Source organism: Oncorhynchus tshawytscha, linkage group LG01, assembly GCF_018296145.1.
Source record: "Oncorhynchus tshawytscha isolate Ot180627B linkage group LG01, Otsh_v2.0, whole genome shotgun sequence".
Classification (NCBI taxonomy): domain Eukaryota; kingdom Metazoa; phylum Chordata; class Actinopteri; order Salmoniformes; family Salmonidae; genus Oncorhynchus; species Oncorhynchus tshawytscha.
Window position 1 is genome coordinate 1,063,196 of NC_056429.1, and position 21,144 is coordinate 1,084,339.

Below are 21,144 nucleotides of genomic sequence, written 5' to 3' on the forward strand. Positions count from 1 at the left end.
TCAGAGGGTGGTGAGGACAGCCCACTACATCACTGGGGCCCAGCTCCCTGCCATCCAGGACCCTCTATATGAGAGGGTGGTGAGGACAGCCCACTACATCACTGGGGCCCAGCTCCCTGCCATCCAGGACCCTCTATATGAGAGGGTGGTGAGGACAGCCCACTACATCACTGGGGCCGAGCTTCCTGCCATCCAGGACCTCTATATGAGAGGGTGGTGAGGACAGCCCACTACATCACTGGGGCCCAGCTCCCTGCCATCTATCCCCAAGCCATAAGACTGCTAAATGGCTAACAGGATAAAATACGGTCTCTATGAACACTTGCAGGGATATTCTATTTCTATTCTTATTTCAGATTTGATTAGTAGAGAAGTAAAAGTAAAATTTCATACACTAACTTTTTGTCCTAGTTGGAACAGTGGTCAAAATGTCAGTTTGCATAAATTGAGGCAAAGTTGATAAGGTTAATAAACCAGCTGTATCGTTCGTTCTGTACAAGATATTTCTGTTCCGATTCCAGATTTGAATATCTCGGATGTAGACCAATATGTCACACCTCAAAGGTTTTCTCTAACTTGTTGGGAAAGTGGTCCATATAGCTGATTTATGTCAAAAGTTACATAGTTTATACAGTGAATGTTGGAAGTCATGATGTCACAATGGGGGAGCTTTAGAAAGTCCCGTTAAAGTGCAAGATGGACGGAAAGACAAATGAAATGGAAAGACAAATGAAATGGAAAGACAAATGAAATGGAAAGACAAATGAAATGGAAAGACAAATGAAATGGAAAGACAAATGAAATGGAAAGACAAATGAAATGGAAAGACAAATGAAATGGAAAGACAAATGAAATGGAAAGACAAATGAAATGGAAAAGTATCAATTGTATCAAAGGGTTGTATGCAAGCACACAATTCCAGACCAGTCTGCACATTTTAAAGTTTGAATGACGTTTCTAGCGTAAACGGTGTGAGACGAGAAGCGGGCAGAGTAATAGCGGTAAGATTTTTGCAAGTTCCACCTCATAGGAAGTATGTGGAAGATTTAAAGTGGGGACTCTTCGCTTCGCAAGCCCCTTTAGTAAGTCAGGAATCATTCTTACAATATTTAAAATGTGGCTGCTGTTGCAAACCACATAATAAACAATATGTCACACACTGAATAGGTGCAGTGTAATGTGTTGTTTTACAGGGTCAGTCATAGTAGTATGATAGGTGTTGTTTTACAGGGTCAGTCATAGTACAGCACCCTGGAGCAAATTAGCATTAAGTGCCTTGCTCAAGGGCACAGACAGATTGTTCACCTTGTCGTCTTGGGTATTCAAACCAGCGACCTTTCGGTTACTGGCCTAACTCTCTAACCGCTATCTGCTGCCCTACAGGAACCTTCCAGGAAGCGTCAGTCATCCAGTGGGCCTACAACCTCAACAACCCTCTGAGGCTGATCGACCACGCCCCCGGCTCCCATATTGTAGCCTGGAGCGCCTTCTCTGTCAGCGCTGCAGCCGTCATCCTGGAGACCGTCAAGCAGGTGGGTATCCTGACAGGAAATAACCCTTTCTTCTTTTCTAACACTGCCTGTAAATAAATGATGTGCTGTGTCATAGTAGGTGGGGTGAGGTTAGACAAGGGGCCATTTCCTGGGAGGGTACCAACTAGTGTCGATGCTGACTAGCTGACTGAATGGCTGATGATGACAGATGGGGCCTGCTTTACTGTAGTACTTTATGTTCAGCCACTTTTGGATTGAATTGCTTGTTTCATTGCTGATTGTTGTATTTCCTGACGGTTTCCATCATGACATTTCCAATGTATTTGAATGCGAAATCAACTCCACTGGTCCTTTTTTTCCTCTCCCGACAGGCGGAGGACAGGAAGGATGGTCTGGTAGTACGGCTCTATGAGTCACATGGCAGTAGTGTCAGTGTGTACCTCACGGCAGGCTTCCCCATCACAGAGGCTTGGCAGTGAGTTCTACAGTACCTTCAGTTAGGGTTGTGAAGGGGCTTTAGACAGTTGTACTAAACCTCCCCTCTCCGTCACTGAGGCGTCTTCATGTTTGTGTAACTAAGTCTCTACACCCTGCTGCTGTTTTCAACCACTGAACCCTCTTCTCATTCGTCCTCTCCTCAGCTGTGATCTACTGGAGCGAGTGGATCCCTCTCGCCCTGCACCAATCACAGCCTCCGGAATCTCTATCAGCTTCAGTCCTTTCCAGATTGTGTCCCTTCTACTGTACCTGAAGTAAAATGGTTTGGGTGCTGGTCTGAACGTAATTTTTCCCTGTAAATTACGTTCAGCTTATAAAGGCTTCATTATGCCTTCATAAGCACTGCATAAATGTGTTATATAGCATCTATAACTGTATGTCATGCTTTCAAAAGGTTTCATAAATGTGTCATCGCCCACTGTGGAATATGATAAAAACATGCTTTATAAAGGGTGACCTGTTGTTCTCTAAAGTGACGTTATGAGTGTGGAACGTCTGGTACACCAACGCATCAAGGTTAGGTTTAAATTCTCATTTTAAAGAGATCCATTGTGGAAATGGGAAGTTTTTAGCTATAATAACTTTTTTGACTGTTAGTAGTGATGATGAAAAATACGGTCACTCCCACTAAGATGAACTCTGATTGGTTGATCTTTACTCAGTAAGGTCACTCCCACTAAGATGAACTCTGATTGGTTGATCTTTACTCAGTAAGGTCACTCCCACTAAGATGAACTCTGATTGGTGGATCTTTACTCAGTAAGGTCACTCCCACTAAGATGAACTCTGAATGGTTGATCTTTACTCAGTAAGGTCACTCCCACTAAGATGAACTCTGAATGGTTGATCTTTACTCAGTAAGGTCACTCCCACTAAGATGAACTCTGAATGGTTGATCTTTACTCAGTAAGGTCACTCCCACTAAGATGAACTCTGAATGGTTGATCTTTACTCAGTAAGGTCACTCCCACTAAGATGAACTCTGATTGGTTGATCTTTACTCAGTAAGGTCACTCCCACTAAGATGAACTCTGATTGGTTGATCTTTACTCAGTAAGGTCACTCCCACTAAGATGAACTCTGAATGGTTGATCTTTACTCAGTAAGGTCACTCCCACTAAGATGAACTCTGATTGGTTGATCTTTACTCAGTAAGGTCACTCCCACTAAGATGAACTCTGATTGGTTGATATCCCAGGCTGATATATGTGCTGTGTGTTCAATAACCTGGAGACGACGCTACACCAACAAACACCTTGATGAAAGCCCCCAACCTATAGAAACACCTTCATGAAAGCCCCCAACCTACAGAAACACCTTGATGAAAGCCCCCAACCTACAGAAACACCTTGATGAAAGCCCCCAACCTACAGAAACACCTTGATGAAAGCCCCCAACCTACAGAAACACCTTGATGAAAGCCCCCAACCTACAGAAACACCTTGATGAAAGCCCCCAACCTACAGAAACACTAACCTTGATGAAAGCCCCCAACCTATAGAAACACTAACCTTGATGAAAGCCCCCAACCTACAGAAACACTAACCTTGATGAAAGCCCCCAACCTATAGAAACACTAACCTTGATGAAAGCCCCCAACCTACAGAAACACTAACCTTGATGAAAGCCCCCAACCTACAGAAACACCAACCTTGATGAAAGCCCCCAACTTAAAGAAACACTAACCTTGATGAAAGCCCCTAACCTACAGAAACACTAACCTTGATGAAAGCCCCCAACCTACAGAAACACTAACCTTGATGAAAGCCCCCAACTTAAAGAAACACTAACCTCGATGAAAGCCCCCAACTTAAAGAAACACTAACCTTGATGAAAGCCCCCAACTTAAAGAAACACTAACCTTGATGAAAGCCCCCAACTTAAAGAAACACTAACCTTGATGAAAGCCCCCAACCTACAGAAACACTAACCTCGATGAAAGCCCCCAACTTAAAGAAACACTAACCTTGATGAAAGCCCCAACTTAAAGAAACACTAACCTTGATGAAAGCCCCCAACTTAAAGAAACACTAACCTCGATGAAAGCCCCCAACTTAAAGAAACACTAACCTTGATGAAAGCCCCCAACTTAAAGAAACACTAACCTTGATGAAAGCCCCCAACTTAAAGAAACACTAACCTTGATGAAAGCCCCCAACCTACAGAAACACTAACCTTGATGAAAGCCCCCAACCTATAGAAACACTAACCTTGATGAAAGCCCCTAACCTACAGAAACACTAACCTTGATGAAAGCCCCCAACCTACAGAAACACTAACCTTGATGAAAGCCCCTAACCTACAAAACACTAACCTTGATGAAAGCCCCCAACCTATAGAAACACTAACCTTGATGAAAGCCCCTAACCTACAGAAACACTAACCTTGATGAAAGCCCCCAACCTATAGAAACACTAACCTTGATGAAAGCCCCTAACCTATAGAAACACCTTGGTGAAAGCCCCTAACCTACAGAAACACTAACCTTGATGAAAGCCCCCAACCTATAGAAAACACCTTGATGAAAGCCCCCAACCTATAGAAACACCTTGATGAAAGCCCCTAACCTATAGAAACACTAACCTTGATGAAAGCCCCCAACCTACAGAAACACTAACCTTGATGAAAGCCCCAACCTACAGAAACACTAACCTTGATGAAAGCCCCCAACTTAAAGAAACACTAACCTTGATGAAAGCCCCTAACCTATAGAAACACTAACCTTGATGAAAGCCCCCAACCTACAGAAACACGAACCTTGATGAAAGCCCCAACCTACACCAACACTAACCTTGATGAAAGCCCCCAACCTACAGAAACACTAACCTTGATGAAAGCCCCCAACCTACAGAAACACGAACCTTGATGAAAGCCCCCAACCTATAGAAACACTAACCTTGATGAAAGCCCCCAACTTAAAGAAACACTAACCTTGATGAAAGCCCTAACCTTGATGAAAGCCCTCAGGTTGAACTACTCCAAATCATCTTGGTTGTGACACACACACACAGGTCCTTCAACCCATTTAAATACACACACACACACACACACACACACACAGGTCCTTCAGCCCATTTAAATACACCCACACACACACAGGTCCTTCAGCCCATTTAAATACACACACACACACACACACACACACACACACACACACACACACACACAGGTCCTTCAGCCCATTTAAATACACACACACACACACACACAGGTCCTTCAGCCCATTCCTTCAGCCCATTTAAACACACACACACACACACACACACACACACACAGGTCCTTCAACCCATTTGAATACACACACACACACACACACACACACACACACACACACACACACACACACAGGTCCTTCAACCCATTTGAAACACACACACACACACACACACACAGGTCCTTCAACCCATTTGAATACACACACACACACACACACACAGGTCCTTCAACCCATTTGAATACACACACACACACACACACACACACAGGTCCTTCAACCCATTTAAATACACACACACACACACACACACACAGGTCCTTCAACCCATTTAAATACACACACACACACACACACACACAGGTCCTTCAGCCCATTTAAATCACACACACACACACACACACACAGGTCCTTCAGCCCATTTAAATGAGAACACACACACACACACACACACACAGGTCCTTCAGCCCATTTAAATACACACACACACACACACACACATGATGCTCTACTTAATTTAAAGTGAGAACCCTCATTCTTACAGGCACACACACACATACATTGTGTAAACAGGTCCTTCAGCCCATTTAAATACCTTTCATTTGTCACACCCAACAGTAAACTGTGGATCATCAGAGAACCTTCATAAATCATCAGAACGTTAATAACCTTTTAATTGATACTTTATGTCGTGTCCTGTAATACTTAGTTTGGGGTGAGAACACCTTTGGTCATTCATAAGATCTATAAAGACTATCACATGATGCTCTACTTAATTTAAAGTGAGAACCCTTCGGTCATTCATACAGGCTTAATTGTGTAAATGTAGGGAATTATCACTAACAGCTAAAACAAATAAACATTAACATGTTTAAACCTAAAAACATTTTCTTTAATTTGTACATTTTTAAAACAATACAAAAACATTACGTTTCATGAAGTCCAGCAATGTAATTACATTAAACATTACACAGGGCTGTGAATAGTGTAGCTGGTCCCTTACCTCTCCTATATAGAACATTACACAGGGCTGTGAATAGTGTAGCTGGTCCCTTACCTCTCCTATATAGAACATTACACAGGGCTGTGAATAGTGTAGCTGGTCCCTTACCTCTCCTATATAGAACATTACACAGGGCTGTGAATAGTGTAGATTGACCCTGAGCTGGGAGACGAATGGTTCTCGTCTCTCTTACATTGAACATTACACAGGGCTGTGAATAGTGTAGATTGACCCTGAGCTGGGAGACGAATGGTTCTCGTCTCTCTTACATTGAACATTAGACATGGCTGTGAATAGAGTAGATTGTCCATGAGCTAATGGACACATTATTCTTGCCTCTCTTCCTGCTGGAGGTGCTGCATGTTGGTTCCAACCTTAAAAGTAACAACAAAGAAAGTTAGCAGGTCTGTGAGGAAATGCCTTTGTCTCACCATCTGGATAAGGTCTGTGCTGTGCCAGAAACTCTAAATGGGGAGATTGGAAACTCCTTTAAATTCATAGTATTATATTCCTCTTTCATTTACAAATCTCATGACGTGACTATGAGCCGTGGCTGTATCTAGGTGGATGTGTGTTTAACTGAGCCTGCTAGCTAGCAATTGTTGTGAAATGACAGACATTGGTTGAGGTAGCTACAGTATGTAATCTAACAACAAACTAATCTAAATGACAAAGGTAAACGTGTTTTTCGCGGTCCAGTGGAAGCACAAGTGGGCATTTGATTTGTAAACCTGTCACATGATCAGCGTCTTGTCAGCAACACTAAAAAAGTACTCCCAAAGTCTAAACATTTACAATGATTCAAATTTGTTCATATTTCAGTGACATTTGCATTAACCTCTACAGGTTCGGTGACACCCCCCTGCGACGGTTGAGCTAACGTGATTAGCATGAGGTTGTAAGTAACAAGAACATTTCCCAGGACATAGACATATCTGATTTTGGCGAAGAAGCTTAAATTCTTGTTAATCTAACTGCACTGTCCAATTTACAGGAGCTACTACAGTGAAAGAATACCATGCAGTTGTTTGAGGAGAGTGGCACAATTATGAACTAGAAAATGTATTAATAAACCAATTAGGCATATTTGGGCAGACTTGATACAACAATTTGAACAGTAATGCAATGGTTCATTGGATCAGTCTAAAACGTTGCACATACACTGCTGCCATCTAGTGGCCAAAATCTAAATTGCGCCTAATTCCTAAATCAAATATTGGCCTCTAGCATTTCAAAGACTGGGGGGGAGCATGATTTTTTCTTTGTATTATCTTTTACCAGATCTAATGTGTTATTCTCCTACATTAATTTCATATTTCCACAAACTTCAAAGTGTTTCCTTTCAAATGGTATCAAGAATATCCATATCCTTATTTCAGGTCCTGAGCTACAGGCAGTTAGATTTGGGTTGTTATTTCAGGTCCTGAGCTACAGGCAGTTAGATTTGGGTCCTGAGCTACAGGCAGTTAGAGAGAATAAAGTAGACGGCACATTCGATTTATGACCCTGTGTCCATGATGACGTGTACATGTCCAAATATGGGCCTCCGGCCAGGCCATCCTGTTCCTGTGGTCACGTGTTAGAGGGTGTGTTATTTTATATCTATATTGTATCCTTTGAAGTTGTCATGCTGATTGATGTCTAAGGACCTGGTTGAACTGGGGGGGTTATGTGTTTGAACTTTTGAAAGAGTATGGCCCCCCACCCCCAGTTTTATTGTCCTTATGGTTGTTATCTATGAAGCAGGAATGTGTGTGTGTGTGTGTGTGTTAGAAACGAGGTCCCTTGGCATTGTGTCCCTTTCAAGCTTTCAACAACAATTAAACAGCCATCTAAATAATGTTTCTCAGCCTAGTTTCCTATTTAGTTCTCGGGGTTAAACATTGATATCTCTAATCAGCGCCCGGTGCCCCCCACACCATGTTGTAGACAAAATGTCTTGACATCCCCTCCTGTTGTTTGAAATCACTGCCTTTGTTCTCTAAACCAAATAGACAAATGTCTGCATAATGAAAGACATGAAAACTGTATCCAACAATGTATTTCCATCTGTTTTAAACGGGGATATTGTCAGTAAGGTCACTGAGACTAACAATAGACAATAGTTATTGTGGGAGGTTTAGGGTTCAAATATATGGGAAGGATCAGGAATGTTAGAGATTTGGTCACTGTGGCGATTTTGAAAGAGGGAGATTAGAACCACAAAGTAATAGGTTGGTAAGAGATCCTAAAGGTCATTTCATATTTCGGTTTAGGGGGTTATTAACTTTATGGGAAACAATATTGACACTGTGGATTATAAACATGTACATACATTGAGCGCCAGTTCTTGAATCCGTACATTTTCAGCCCTGTAGCCCTTTGCACTTGGGCCACAGTTGTGCTTTGGTTGTTGGGGCATGGAATGTGTAGCGAGTGGGTTGAGGTTCCCGGGACGTTTAAATTCTCTGTTCTTGGAGTGTTTGGAAAACCTTTCATACAAAAAGGCAGAATACTGTCTGTTTCATCCTCCGATGTCGTTCAGAGTCCCTAATGCATCCAAGTCGCCAGTTGTCCATCATACCTAAAAAAAAAATATTTAAAAAATCGTTTACTATAGCCGTCTACTTTATTCTCTCTAGTTAGATTTGGGTATGTCATTGTAGGTCCTCAGCTACAGGCAGTTAGATTTGGGTCCTGAGCTACAGGCAGTTAGATTTGGGTTGTTATTTCAGGTCCTGAGCTACAGGCAGTTAGATTTGGGTTGTTATTTCAGGAGGAAATGGAAGAAAAAAAAAGTGTCCAATCTTTGAGGGTTTTAAATGTTATTTCCTAGGTCATATCAATGCCCCCAATGCAAATCACTGTATATGGAATACATATCCAAAGAAAATGGAATTTGTGGAAAAAACAGAAGTGAGCAGAATAAAAGGCCAACATATTCTGCATAACTGCACTTTAGTGTCAACCTGCAGCATTTTGGTGGAAGTTGAGGTCAGGTCCAATGTTGACTGTACACCAGAGGGAAAGAGGTTGGGCCTTTTTAGAAATGTTTTAGCAGAAGCTTTTTATCCAAAACGACTTAGTCATGCATGAATAAATGTTTACGCATGGGTGGTCCCGGGAATTAAACCCAATATCCTGCCGTTGCAATGCTGTACCAAATGCATGAAAGGCTATAAATCCTTAATGGAGCACAGGTGTTAGTTATGCCACGTGTAAGAACCCTTTATAAAGCACGACAGCTGATAAAACATTTAATGTAGTGTTTATGAAGGCTTTAAGCTGCATGTCATTTAAAATGGGACCCCATGCATTTTTTTCCATTCATATTTCAAATTGAGTTTTGTGGATGTTGTTGAAATAAGTCAATAAATGAAGGATTTATATATTTTAAAACAGCTCTCAATATTCCTTTGCGTCACACAGCACTCAAAGCAAGCAGACCAAAATGATAACGTTGTTTATTACATGGTACAAAAAGGGGATTTCTCTTGCATAGAACACATACCATAGACAGTTTTATTTTAAATGGCCCCGTTCAGTAATAGCTCTGTCCCTACAGCTACTTGCTTGTTCTACCTAGCAGCTTCTGGATTGAAAGCAAAAAATATTATTTGTTTCCTGCGTGAAAATGGACAATATTCTTCTACTGTCTGGCACGGTTTCTGGTCCCACTCCACATCTGTGGGGCTGGAACACAGAGGATTCATAAATCATGACAAATCACATGATGCAGGCAAAGTTGAAGGACAAATTATCAAAAAGCTTCTCATCTCACTCTGTACTGGTGCTCTTCTGCTGAGGTCATGTTTACTTCCTCCTTCCTGCCCGTCTCTGAGGGACTTCCTTTTCCTTGATGTATTTTGGCTTCATCGTGCTCTCAGAGCGGGCCTTCTTTACCTGATGAGGGATGAGAAGGGGAGGCGTGCTCATGTTTTTACTGTACAGTTAAAGTAGCTGGGGAAACAATCCCAACTCACCTTTTTTCCCCCTTTATAATCATGGTCATCCTCTTTCTTCACTATCATCTTTGTTTTGGCATCTAGCGGATGAGAAGAGGAGATCAACCCAATCAATTTAACTTTTTATGGCTGCAGGGGCATTATTGAGTAGCTTGGATGAAAAGGTGCCCATTGTAAACGGCCAGCTCCTCAGTCGCTAATGTATGCATATTATTATTAGTATTGGATAGAAAACACTCTAAAGTTTCCAAAACATTGTCTGTGAGTATAACAGAACTGATATTTCAGGCGAAACCCTGAGGAAAATCAAAACAGGAAGTGGCTTCTATTTTGAAAACTCCATGTTCCATAGCCTCCCTTTGCTGGATTTAAAGGGATATGAACCAGATTCCTTTTCCTATCGCTTCCTCAAGGCGTCAGTCTTCAGACAAAGTTTCAGGCTTTTATTTAGAAAAATGAGCCAGAACAATAACATTGCGTCAAGTGGTCACATGAGTTTTGCTCGCGCAACAGAGTTTGGATAGGTATTGCTTTTCCCTCTCCTACTGTGAAAGACATTTGCAGTTGATATATTATCGATTATATATTTTAAACAACCTGAGGATTGATTATAAAAAACGTTTGACATGTTTCTGTGGACATTATGGAAACTATTTGGAATTTTCGTCTGCGTTGTCGTGACCGCTCTTTCCTGTGGATTTCTGAACATAACGCGACAAACAAACGGAGGTATTTTGGATATAAAAATAATCTTTATGGGACAAAAGGAACATTTGTTGTGTAACTGGGAGTCTCGTGAGTGAAAACATCCGAAGATCATCAAAGGTAAAAGATTAATTTGATTGCTTTTCTGATTTTCGTGACCTAGCTACCTGATACTAATAGTACTTAATGTTTTATTGTGCGATCGATAAACTTAAACGCTTGGATTGCTTTCGCTGTAAAGCATAATTTAAAAATCTGACACGACAGGTGGATTAACAAAAGGCTAAGCTGTGTTTTCCTATATTGCACTTGTGATTTCATGAATATTTAATGTATGTAGCGCTATGCTATTCAGTGGTTGCTGATGACACTTATCCCAATAGTGGGATTGCAGCCATAACAAGTTAAACTGGTATTACTGATGCCTCTAAACCGCCAGTCAGTTTCTTAGGACTGGCCTTGTTAACCACTAACTAGAGTAAGAGACTGTTGGATTGTGGAAGGGTTCTCTTCTGTTTTAGGCTCTGCTAGTGCCTCACCTTTAGGAGCCATGGGACCTGGATCTCCCTGAAACCAGACAAAACAATCACATTACATGTCTAAAAGGGGTGTGTGTGTGTGTGTGTGTGTGTGGGTGTGTGTGTGTGTGTGTGTGTGTGTGTGTGTGTGTGTGTGCTCACCTTGAACCACATAGTTCTGCCGTTGTGATCTCTTACAGACTTCATCCCCTCCACACAGTAACACTGGAGCCACGATTTAAAGTCAGTGTAGTCCATTTTCTCTGGGTCGTAACCTTTACCACCTAATAATACATATTAATAAAATATAGGCTTATTCTCTGGGTCGTAACCACTAATAAAATAGCCTTATTCTCTGGGTGTACTAATAAAATATAGCCTTATTCTCTGGGTCGTAACCACTAATAAAATATAGCCTTATTCTCTGGTGTAACCACTAATAAAATATAGCCTTATTCTCTGGGTCGTAACCACTAATAAAATATAGCCTTATTCTCTGGTGTAACCACTAATAAAATATAGCCTTATTCTCTGGGTCGTAACCACTAATAAAATATAGCCTTATTTCTGGGTCGTAACCACTAATAAAATATAGCCTTATTCTCTACAGTAACTTCACCACCTAATAACACAATACATAGAATAAAACAGCCTTATTCTCTGGGTCGAACCTTTAATAAAATATAGTCCTTATTCTCTGGGTCGTAACCTAATAAAATATACCTTATTCTCCTAATAAAATATAGCCTTACGTAATACTAATAAAAATAAAATATAATAAAATATAGGCTTATTCTCTGGGTCGTAACCACTAATAAAATATAGCCTTATTCTCTGGGTCGTAACACTAATAAAATATAGCCTTATTCTCCTAACCAAAAAAATATAGCCTTATTCTCTGGAAGGAACCACTAATAAAATATAGCCTTATTCTCAGAAACCATAAAATATAGCCTTATTCTCTGGTTCTAATTACCACCTAATAAAAATACATATGAATAAAATATAGCCTTAAGGCTCTTTAATAAAATATAGCCTTATTCTAATAAAAATAGCCTTATTCTCTGTGGTAACCACTAATAAAATATAGCCTTATCCTTTAAAAAAAAATATAGCCTTATTGCTGGGCTAACCATGAAAATATACCAGTATAGAAAAAGAAGCCTTATTCCTCGTAACTGTTAAAAACATACTGTAGGTGCTGGGCTAACCTTTGAAAAATACCAGTATAAAACAAGCCCCTCACACTAATAAAATATAGCCTTAAAAACTAATAAAATATAGCCTTATTGCTGGGCTAATAAAAGAATACCAGTATAAAACAAGGCTTATTCCTCACTGTACCACCTAAAAAACATACTGAAGGTGCTGAAATAGAACCAGAAAAGAATAGCCTGAATGGTTCTATAGAAATGAGCAAGGCTCTGAAACATTGTATTCTATAAAAAAAGTTTGTGGTCATACGCACATCCTTTAAAAAAATAATAGGTGCTGGGCTAATGAAGAATACCAGTATAGAACAAGAAGGCCCTCACTGTTAAAAACATACTGTAGGTGCTGGGCTAATGAAGAATACCAGTATAGAACAAGGCCCTCACTGTTAAAAACATACTGTAGGTGTTGGGCTAATGAAGAATACCAGTATAGAACAAGGCCCTCACTGTTAAAAACATACTGTAGGTGCTGGGCTAATGAAGAATACCAGTATAGAACAAGGCCCTCACTGTTAAAAACATACTGTAGGTGCTGGGCTAATGAAGAATACCAGTATAGAACAAGGCCCTCACTGTTAAAAACATACTGTAGGTGCTGGGCTAATGAAGAATACCAGTATAGATCAAGGCCCTCACTGTTAAAGCTCCCAATTCACAGCTTTATTGATGTGAAGTGGTCACATTCCTACTTGGTCATTTTGTAAATAAACTGAGCAAAAAAAGAAACGTCCTCTCATTGTCAACTCCATTTATTTTCAGCAAACTTAACATGTGCAAATATTTGTATGAACATAAGATTCAACAAATTGAGAAACTGAACACGTTCCACAGACATGTGACTATCAGAAATGGAATAATGTGTCCCTGAACAAAGGGGGGGTCAAAATCAAAAGTAACAGTCAGTATCTGGTGTGGCCACCAGCTGCATTAAGTACTGCAGTGCATCTCCTCATGGACTGCACCAGATTTGCCAGTTCTTGCTGTGAGATGTTACCCCACTCGTCCACCAAGGCACCTGCAAGTTCCCGGACATTTCTGGGGGGAATGGCCCTAGCCCTCACCCGCCGATCTAAGGTCCCAGACGTGCTCAATGGGATTGAGATCCGGGCTCTTCGCTGGCCATGGCAGAACACTGACATTCCTGTCTTGCAGGAAATCATACACAGAACAATGTGCCTAACATTGTTATGCTGGAGGGTCATGTCAGGATAAGCCGGCAGGAAGGGTAGCACATGAGAGAGGAGGATGTCTTCCCAGACAACAGGCTCAGTCCGACGATGCTGTGACACACCACCCCAGACCATGACGGACCCTCCACCTCCAAATCGATCCCGCCCCAGAGTACAGGCCTCGTGTAACGCTCATTCCTTCGACGATAAACACGAATCTGACCATCGACCCTGGTGAGACAAAACCGCAATTCGTCAGTGACGGTGGGTTTGTGCCCATAGGGGGGAATGGCCCTAGCCCTCACGTTTTTGCCGGTGATGTCAGGTGAGGCCTTACAACAGGTCTACAAGCCCTCAGTCCAGCCTCTCTCAGCCTATTGCGGACAGTCTGAGCACTGATGGAGGGATTGTGCGTTCCTGGTATAAATCGGGCAGTTGTTGTTACCATCCTGTACCTGTCCTGCAGGTGCGATGTACCGATCCTGTGCAGGTGCTGTTCCATGTGGTCTGCCACTGCGAGGACAATCAGCTGTCCGTCCTGTCTCCCTGTAGCAGGCGTCTCACAGTACGGACATTGCAATTTATTGCCCTGGCCACATCTGCAGTCCTCCTTGCAACATGTCTAAAGCACGTTCATGCAGATGAGCAGGGACCCTGGACATCTTTCTTTTGGTGTTTTTCAGAGTCAGTAGAAAGGCCTCTTTAGTGTCCTAAGTTTTCATAACTGTGACCTTGATTGCCTACCGTCTGTAAGCTGTTAGTGTCTTAATGACCGTTCCACAGGTGCATGTTCATTAATTGTTTGTGGTTCATTGAACAAGCATGGTAAACAGTGTTTAAACCCTTTACAATGAAGATATGTGAAGCTATTTGGATTTTTACTAATTATCTTTGAAAGACAGGGTCCTGAAAAAAGGGACGTTTTTGCTGAGTTTATATATTGTCTGTAACTACTACACCTGCCTATCTCATTGATATCAAATTATTAGAGATACACATTGTTTTTGAACCCACCGTGTGGTCATGTGAGGTGGAATGTGTATATTTTGGAATGTGAACACTCAGTGTGTTTGACCTGACGAATATCCGTTTCGGATTGAAACGTTGTCAACATAGCTGTGAATTGGGGGGCTTTAAATAGTGTGAGGACCTTCTTTGTTCTTTAATTGTATTGTATTCCAACAATAGATTTCATATCGCAAACCAACATTAAACAACCTACAAAAACAGCGAGGAAGCGTGAGCTTTCCCACCTAATAAAGGTCATCAGGCAGAGGGAACACCAGTGTTTCCTCTAAATGTTATTAGCCGTGGCGGTCAGCACTGGTGACTTCTTAAAAGGACCTTCTTCCCCCCCCAAAAAAATGTTTGGATTATGATGTGTTAATATGCCATGGCAGCAAAAAAAACTGAATTACAGTAAATTAGGTTTAAAAACAGGAAACTGAACAGGAAATAAAAAAACAAAATGACGGTAAACTTGAGGTCACTATGACTATTACATTACCAATCTCTTTCCTTTGTCCAAGAGCTGTTGATTCATAACGTTACATGGTTGGTGGTCACGTAAAATGACTTGTGTGTCTGTCAGGAAATTGAGACTTGTAATAGGTAGGTTTAACAAGCCAATTAGGGTCATTTTTATGAGAGATTGTTCCAGTTCAGTTAAACACAGTCAGCAGTGACACTGCACCCAACAGCAGAGCCATACTGTACACAACTTGATAGTGGGAAAACTGTGAGTATATTATTGTACCTAACTTGATGACCTCCAGAGGTACTGTGTGACAGAGACGGAGCAGGTCTGGTGTCTCACTCTCATCCTCCTTCACAGCAGCTCTGTCTGAGATCTGATCAACACAGGAAACAGTAGTTAGTGGATATATGAATAACAGAAAGACTACCGCGGAGCATCATGCTATCAGCTATACCGCATTGCAGCATGCTATACTGCGGAGCATCATGCTATCAGCTAAACCGCGGAGAAGCATGCTATCAGCTATACCGCGTAGCAGCATGCTATCAGCTAAACCGCGGAGAAGCATGCTATCAGCTATACCGCGTAGCAGCATGCTATCAGCTATACCGCATTGCAGCATGCTATACTGCGGAGCATCATGCTATCAGCTAAACCGCGGAGCATCATGCTATCAGCTAAACCGCGGAGCATCATGCGATCAGCTAAACCGCGGAGAAGCATGCTATCAGCTAAACCGCGGAGCATCATGCTATCAGCTATACCGCATTGCATCATGCTATCAGCTATACCGCATTGCAGCATGCTATCAGCTATACCGCATTGCAGCATGCTATACTGCGGAGCATCATGCTATCAGCTATACCGCATTGCAGCATGCTAAACCGCGGAGCATCATGCTATCAGCTAAACCGCGGAGAAGCATGCTATCAGCTAAACCGCGGAGAAGCATGCTATCAGCTAAACCGCGTAGCAGCATGCTATCAGCTAAACCGCGGAGCAGCATGCTATCAGCTATACCGCGGAGCAGCATGCTATCAGCTAAACCGCGGAGCAGCATGCTATCAGCTAAACCACGGAGCAGCATGCTATCAGCTAAACCGCGTAGCAGCATGCTATCAGCTAAACCGCGTAGCAGCATGCTATCAGCTAAACCGCGTAGCAGCATGCTATCAGCTAAACCGCGGAGCAGCATGCTATCAGCTAAACCGCGGAGCAGCATGCTATCAGCTAAAAGCATCATGCGATCAGCTAAAGCGGAGAAGCATGCTATCAGCTAAACCGCGTAGCAGCATGCTATCAGCTAAACCGCGTAGCAGCATGCTATCAGCTAAACCGCGGAGCAGCATGCTATCAGCTTTACCGCATTGCAGCATGCTATCAGCTATACCGCATTGCAGCATGCTATACTGCGGAGCATCATGCTATCAGCTATACCGCATTGCAGCATGCTAAACCGCGGAGCATCATGCGATCAGCTAAACCGCGGAGAAGCATGCTATCAGCTAAACCGCGGAGAAGCATGCTATCAGCTAAACCGCGTAGCAGCATGCTATCAGCTAAACCGCGGAGCAGCATGCTATCAGCTAAACCGCGTAGCAGCATGCTATCAGCTAAACCGCTAGCAGCATGCTATCAACTAAACCGCGAGCAGCATGCTATCAGCTAAACCGCGGAGCAGCATGCTATCATAAACCGCGGAGCAGCATGCTATCAGCTAAACCGCGGAGCAGCATGCTATCAGCTATACCGCGGAGCAGCATGCTATCAGCTAAACCGCGGAGCAGCATGCTATCAGCTAAACCACGGAGCAGCATGCTATCAGCTATACCGCGGAGCAGCATGCTATCAGCTATACCGCGTAGCAGCATGCTATCAGCTATACCACGTTGCAGCATGCTATCAGCTATACAGTACAGTAAAGTAACTTTTGGTTTACCCAAACTCAGTAATGTAATCTGATTACATTCAGTTACTTTTAGATTACTTGCCCCCTTAAGAGGCATTAGAAGTAGACAACAATGCATGTTACCAATTGAACCACATCTATTGCAGGATAAATCCATGGTAAAGTTTACACAGCTGGCCATATATGGATGTTAAAGTTTACTTTATGGGTTGGTTATGTAGGCTTCATCACTTTCTACTACATATAATAACACTATTCAAATATATCTTTACATGAATATATATAATTTACAATTTATAAAGTCCAAAAATGGATGAAGCAAATACAGATTGCGTATTGATGTATTTTATCAGCATGAATTAATGAATTAAAAGCCCCACGTTTATTCCACAGGCTGGGATCTGCACTATGAAGCTGTTACACATGTGGCTGGCGATTGGTTGATAGGCAGGTTAAACTTCTTGATTTCAACCATCATTGGGTTCAAATACACATTTTGATTTATGAACAGCCATCCACAATCCGTCGGGCGCAAATAGCTAAGAGAGAGCAGCAGTGTGATTCACATCAATAGATGTAGATATCAATAAGTGATGTCCGTATCGCCGTAGACGACACCTCTGCTGTCATCCTTTACCTCCAAGCGTTTATTGAAGTTGGATCATCTTCGGATGCCGACAGCAGTCGGAAGACATAGCTTGGACTGCAGCCTACACGTCTATTCCTGCTCTTTCCCCACAATCCATCAAACACATTTGATGGGTCATCATAGGGGTCTCTGACATCATAGGGGTCTCTGACATCATAGGGGTCTCTGATTGGTGGTCAGACTCGCTCTGGTGAAACTTGTGCTTTTTTTCAATGCTGATTTGAATGTCATTGAGAAAACAGAGAAGTGTCAGGTATTTTTTCTCTCGCAAACATCCTTTCTGAATTTAAAAGTAATCATCTAGTTTTTCAAAAGTATCTAATCTGATTACAATATTTTTGCTGGTAACGGATTACAGTTACCGGTTTTTGTAATCCCTTAAATGTAATGCAATGGCCAGTGAACCTGGCCTGCCCTCTCACTTCTCTGTTGGTGACCTCCTCTTTGAACTCGGTGTTGGTGACCTCCTCTTTGACTTCTGTGTCTGTGACCTCCACTTTAACAACTGACTTCCGGTCCTCGTCAGACAGATGTGTTTGAAGTCCTTCCAGAACCGTCCGAGCCTTCACAAAGGGAGGGATGTTTAATCTAAAAGAATGGAAGAAAGTAACTCAATTAACGCTCATTGTATCAGAAGAAGGTCTATTTCTCACAAGATGAGAATAAAGAATTCTAGGGAATTTCAATTCATCAGGGAAGGAAAGAAATGTCATAGCTGGAAAATGTGCTTGTACAACAATGGTGTTGGTAGTTTCGTTTTTGACTCACAATAGCCGACAACACATGGTTCTAATAGTAAAACAATCTCATAGTCTAAATCAGGCTTAACATAGATGTTGGGGCAGTGGGTCACCTAAAGAGGATCTCAGCTCTCAGGTAGTTGCCAATGCCGTTAAAGTACTTCTGGTTCAACAGAACCTCACAGATGGGCCGGTCGAACGCTCTGTCGGACAGGTGGGAGAGGACATTCTCCCTGGAACAGAAATGACGTACGGCAATGTAGAACAGTGGTCATATAGTCACACCCACTACAAAATGTACCATCTGAACCCTGAAACCTTGGGTTACCATCTGAACTGATGGTGGGAGGATTTGTAGACAACAAACAAGAAGAGGTGATTTAGAGAAGACGGTTTTAATGTTGATGTTTGGCACTATATCCCTATTGTTCTAATAGTATCTAACCCCACTGTGTAATGCTGATCCATTTCATATTCTATTAGGTTCTGGAGTTTGAACAATGGCTACCTGTAGCTCAGGTACTCAAACATGACACAGGGCCCTCGGTTGAGTTGCCAGGTCCCGTTGGGTTGCCAGCTGCCAAAGCGGCGTGTGTCCACAAAGCTCAGAACCCTACAGGGCTTCTCATTGGTGTAGAACCGCAGGTGGGAATGTTTAGGAAGCTCCGCCTCCGTGGTGAAACGGAAGAATCCAGACATTCCGAAACGGAAGACGATGTCCATGGTCTGGACCTGGTTGACCTGACCTGTCTTCCCCCTGACAATATAATAGAATGGTATTTAATTCTCCATCTTTCAAAGTAACTTCATATTTTTGGTCCACCACCACAAAAAAAACAGTAACGTTGTGGTGACTATTCCGCCTCTTAACTTCTCGGTTACCTACCGCCTGCATCTCCCCTGGGCAGAGTCGCTCTTCTGGGGGGTTAGAGTGAGTCGGACCTCCTTGCCTCTGGAGGTGGCGATGATGGTGTAGGCCGGGCAGGAGAAAGAGACCTCAGGATTCTTACTGACCTCTGATTTTTGTACTGGGCCGGTGAAGACCACTGCCCCACACATCCTGTTGACAAACAGACTGGCCAAGTGTAACTCTGGACCCTCAGGCATGGTGGTGGTGTGGTTCTGAAGAAGAGATAGACAGAGAGACAAATAGAGAGAGACAGGGGTAGGAGAGGGACAGGAGACACAGCGGGACAGAGAGAGAGACAGGGGTAGGAGAGGGACAGGAGACACAGCGGGACAGAGAGAGAGACAGGGGTAGGAGAGGGACAGGAGACACAGCGGGACAGAGAGAGAGACAGGGGTAGGAGAGGGACAGGAGACACAGCGGGACAGAGAGAGAGACAGGGGTAGGAGAGGGACAGGAGACACAGCGGGACAGAGAGAGAGACAGGGGTAGGAGAGGGACAGGAGACACAGCGGGACAGAGAGAGAGACAGGGGTAGGAGAGGGACAGGAGACACAGCGGGACAGAGAGAGAGACAGGGGTAGGAGAGGGACAGGAGACACAGCGGGACAGAGAGAGAGACAGGGGTAGGAGAGGGACAGGAGACACAGCGGGACAGAGAGAGAGACAGGGGTAGGAGAGGGACAGGAGACACAGCGGGACAGAGAGAGAGACAGGGGTAGGAGAGGGACAGGAGACACAGCGGGACAGAGAGAGAGACAGGGGTAGGAGAGGGACAGGAGACACAGCGGGACAGAGAGAAGACAGGGGTAGGAGAGGGACAGGAGACACAGCGGGACAGAGAGAGAGACAGGGGTAGGAGAGGGACAGGAGACACAGCGGGACAGAGAGAGAGACAGGGGTAGGAGAGGGACAGGAGACACAGCGGGACAGAGAGAGAGACAGGGGTAGGAGAGGGACAGGAGACACAGCGGGACAGAGAGAGAGACAGGGGTAGGAGAGGGACAGGAGACACAGCGGGACAGAGAGAGAGACAGGGGTAGGAGAGGGACAGGAGACACAGCGGGACAGAGAGAGAGACAGGGGTAGGAGAGGGACAGGAGACACAGCGGGACAGAGAGAGAGACAGGGGTAGGAGAGGGACAGGAGACACAGCGGGACAGAGAGAGAGACAGGGGTAGGAGAGGGACAGGAGACACAGCGGGACAGAGAGAGAGACCGGGGTAGGAGAGGGAAAGGAGACACAGCGGGACAGAGAGACAGGGGCAGAGACGGAAACGGAACAGATCGAGAGAGACGGGGCCAGAGAGGACAGGAATCAGTCTCTACACGCACTATGGGCAGATCAACTATGTAACCAAAGTCAATGTATCTGTGATGTAACGTTAGTTAGCTAACTAACTTGGAAGCTAACTTTCACATTTTTCAATTAACAGTGTTGACATGTCTTACGATTTGTAACAGGCAATAACTAATTTACGGGTAACTTGCATGCAAAGCTATATACAAAAGTTACTGCTAACTTGCATGAATGGACATGAGCTAGCTGGCACATGGATGTTACCAAACAAGAAGTTATGTAACGTCGTTCTGCGGTCACTAAATTAGAATCAGTCTCTACACGCACTTCAAATATCTTACCTTGTAACCAAAGTCAATGTTGTTGTTGTAACGTTGTTATACAATTATAAATTAGATTTCACA

The 21,144-nt window shown here is 43.2% G+C and overlaps 2 protein-coding genes across 2 annotated transcripts in view; one reads left to right on the top strand and one right to left on the bottom strand.

Moving 5' to 3' along the window:
• Window positions 1-3,266, top strand: part of man2c1 (mannosidase, alpha, class 2C, member 1) — a 43,606-nt gene extending 40,340 nt beyond the window's left edge. Inside the window, exons 25-27 of the mRNA XM_042327597.1 lie at window positions 1,384-1,532; window positions 1,865-1,968; window positions 2,135-3,266. Coding sequence (XP_042183531.1) covers window positions 1,384-1,532; window positions 1,865-1,968; window positions 2,135-2,249 — 368 coding nt within the window. The 3' untranslated portion in view covers window positions 2,250-3,266. The remainder of the gene's footprint in view (window positions 1-1,383; window positions 1,533-1,864; window positions 1,969-2,134) is intronic.
• Window positions 3,267-9,634: 6,368 nt separating this feature from the next.
• Window positions 9,635-19,689, bottom strand: neil1 (nei-like DNA glycosylase 1). The gene is made up of 10 exons (XM_042327171.1): window positions 19,420-19,689; window positions 19,042-19,290; window positions 18,647-18,766; window positions 18,216-18,381; window positions 15,515-15,608; window positions 11,538-11,659; window positions 11,397-11,424; window positions 10,171-10,232; window positions 9,969-10,090; window positions 9,635-9,880 (listed from the first exon to the last, which is right to left on the bottom strand). Exons 1-9 carry the CDS (start codon window positions 19,638-19,640, stop codon window positions 10,001-10,003), a joined length of 1,152 nt encoding a protein of 383 aa, XP_042183105.1. The 5' UTR covers window positions 19,641-19,689; the 3' UTR covers window positions 9,635-9,880; window positions 9,969-10,000.
• Window positions 19,690-21,144: the final 1,455 nt, after the last annotated feature.

Excerpts from the sequence above, each read along its gene's own strand:
- neil1 (XM_042327171.1), bottom strand. The coding sequence starts at position 19,640 with ATGCCTGAGGGTCCAGAGTTACACTTGGCCAGTCTGTTTGTCAACAGG. Across the intron at positions 18,767-19,041 it reads TTTGAGTACCTGAGCTACAG|GGAGAATGTCCTCTCCCACC; the intron begins GTAGCCATTGTT and ends TTTCTGTTCCAG. Across the intron at positions 18,382-18,646 it reads AGAGCTGAGATCCTCTTTAG|ATTAAACATCCCTCCCTTTG; the intron begins GTGACCCACTGC and ends CCATTCTTTTAG.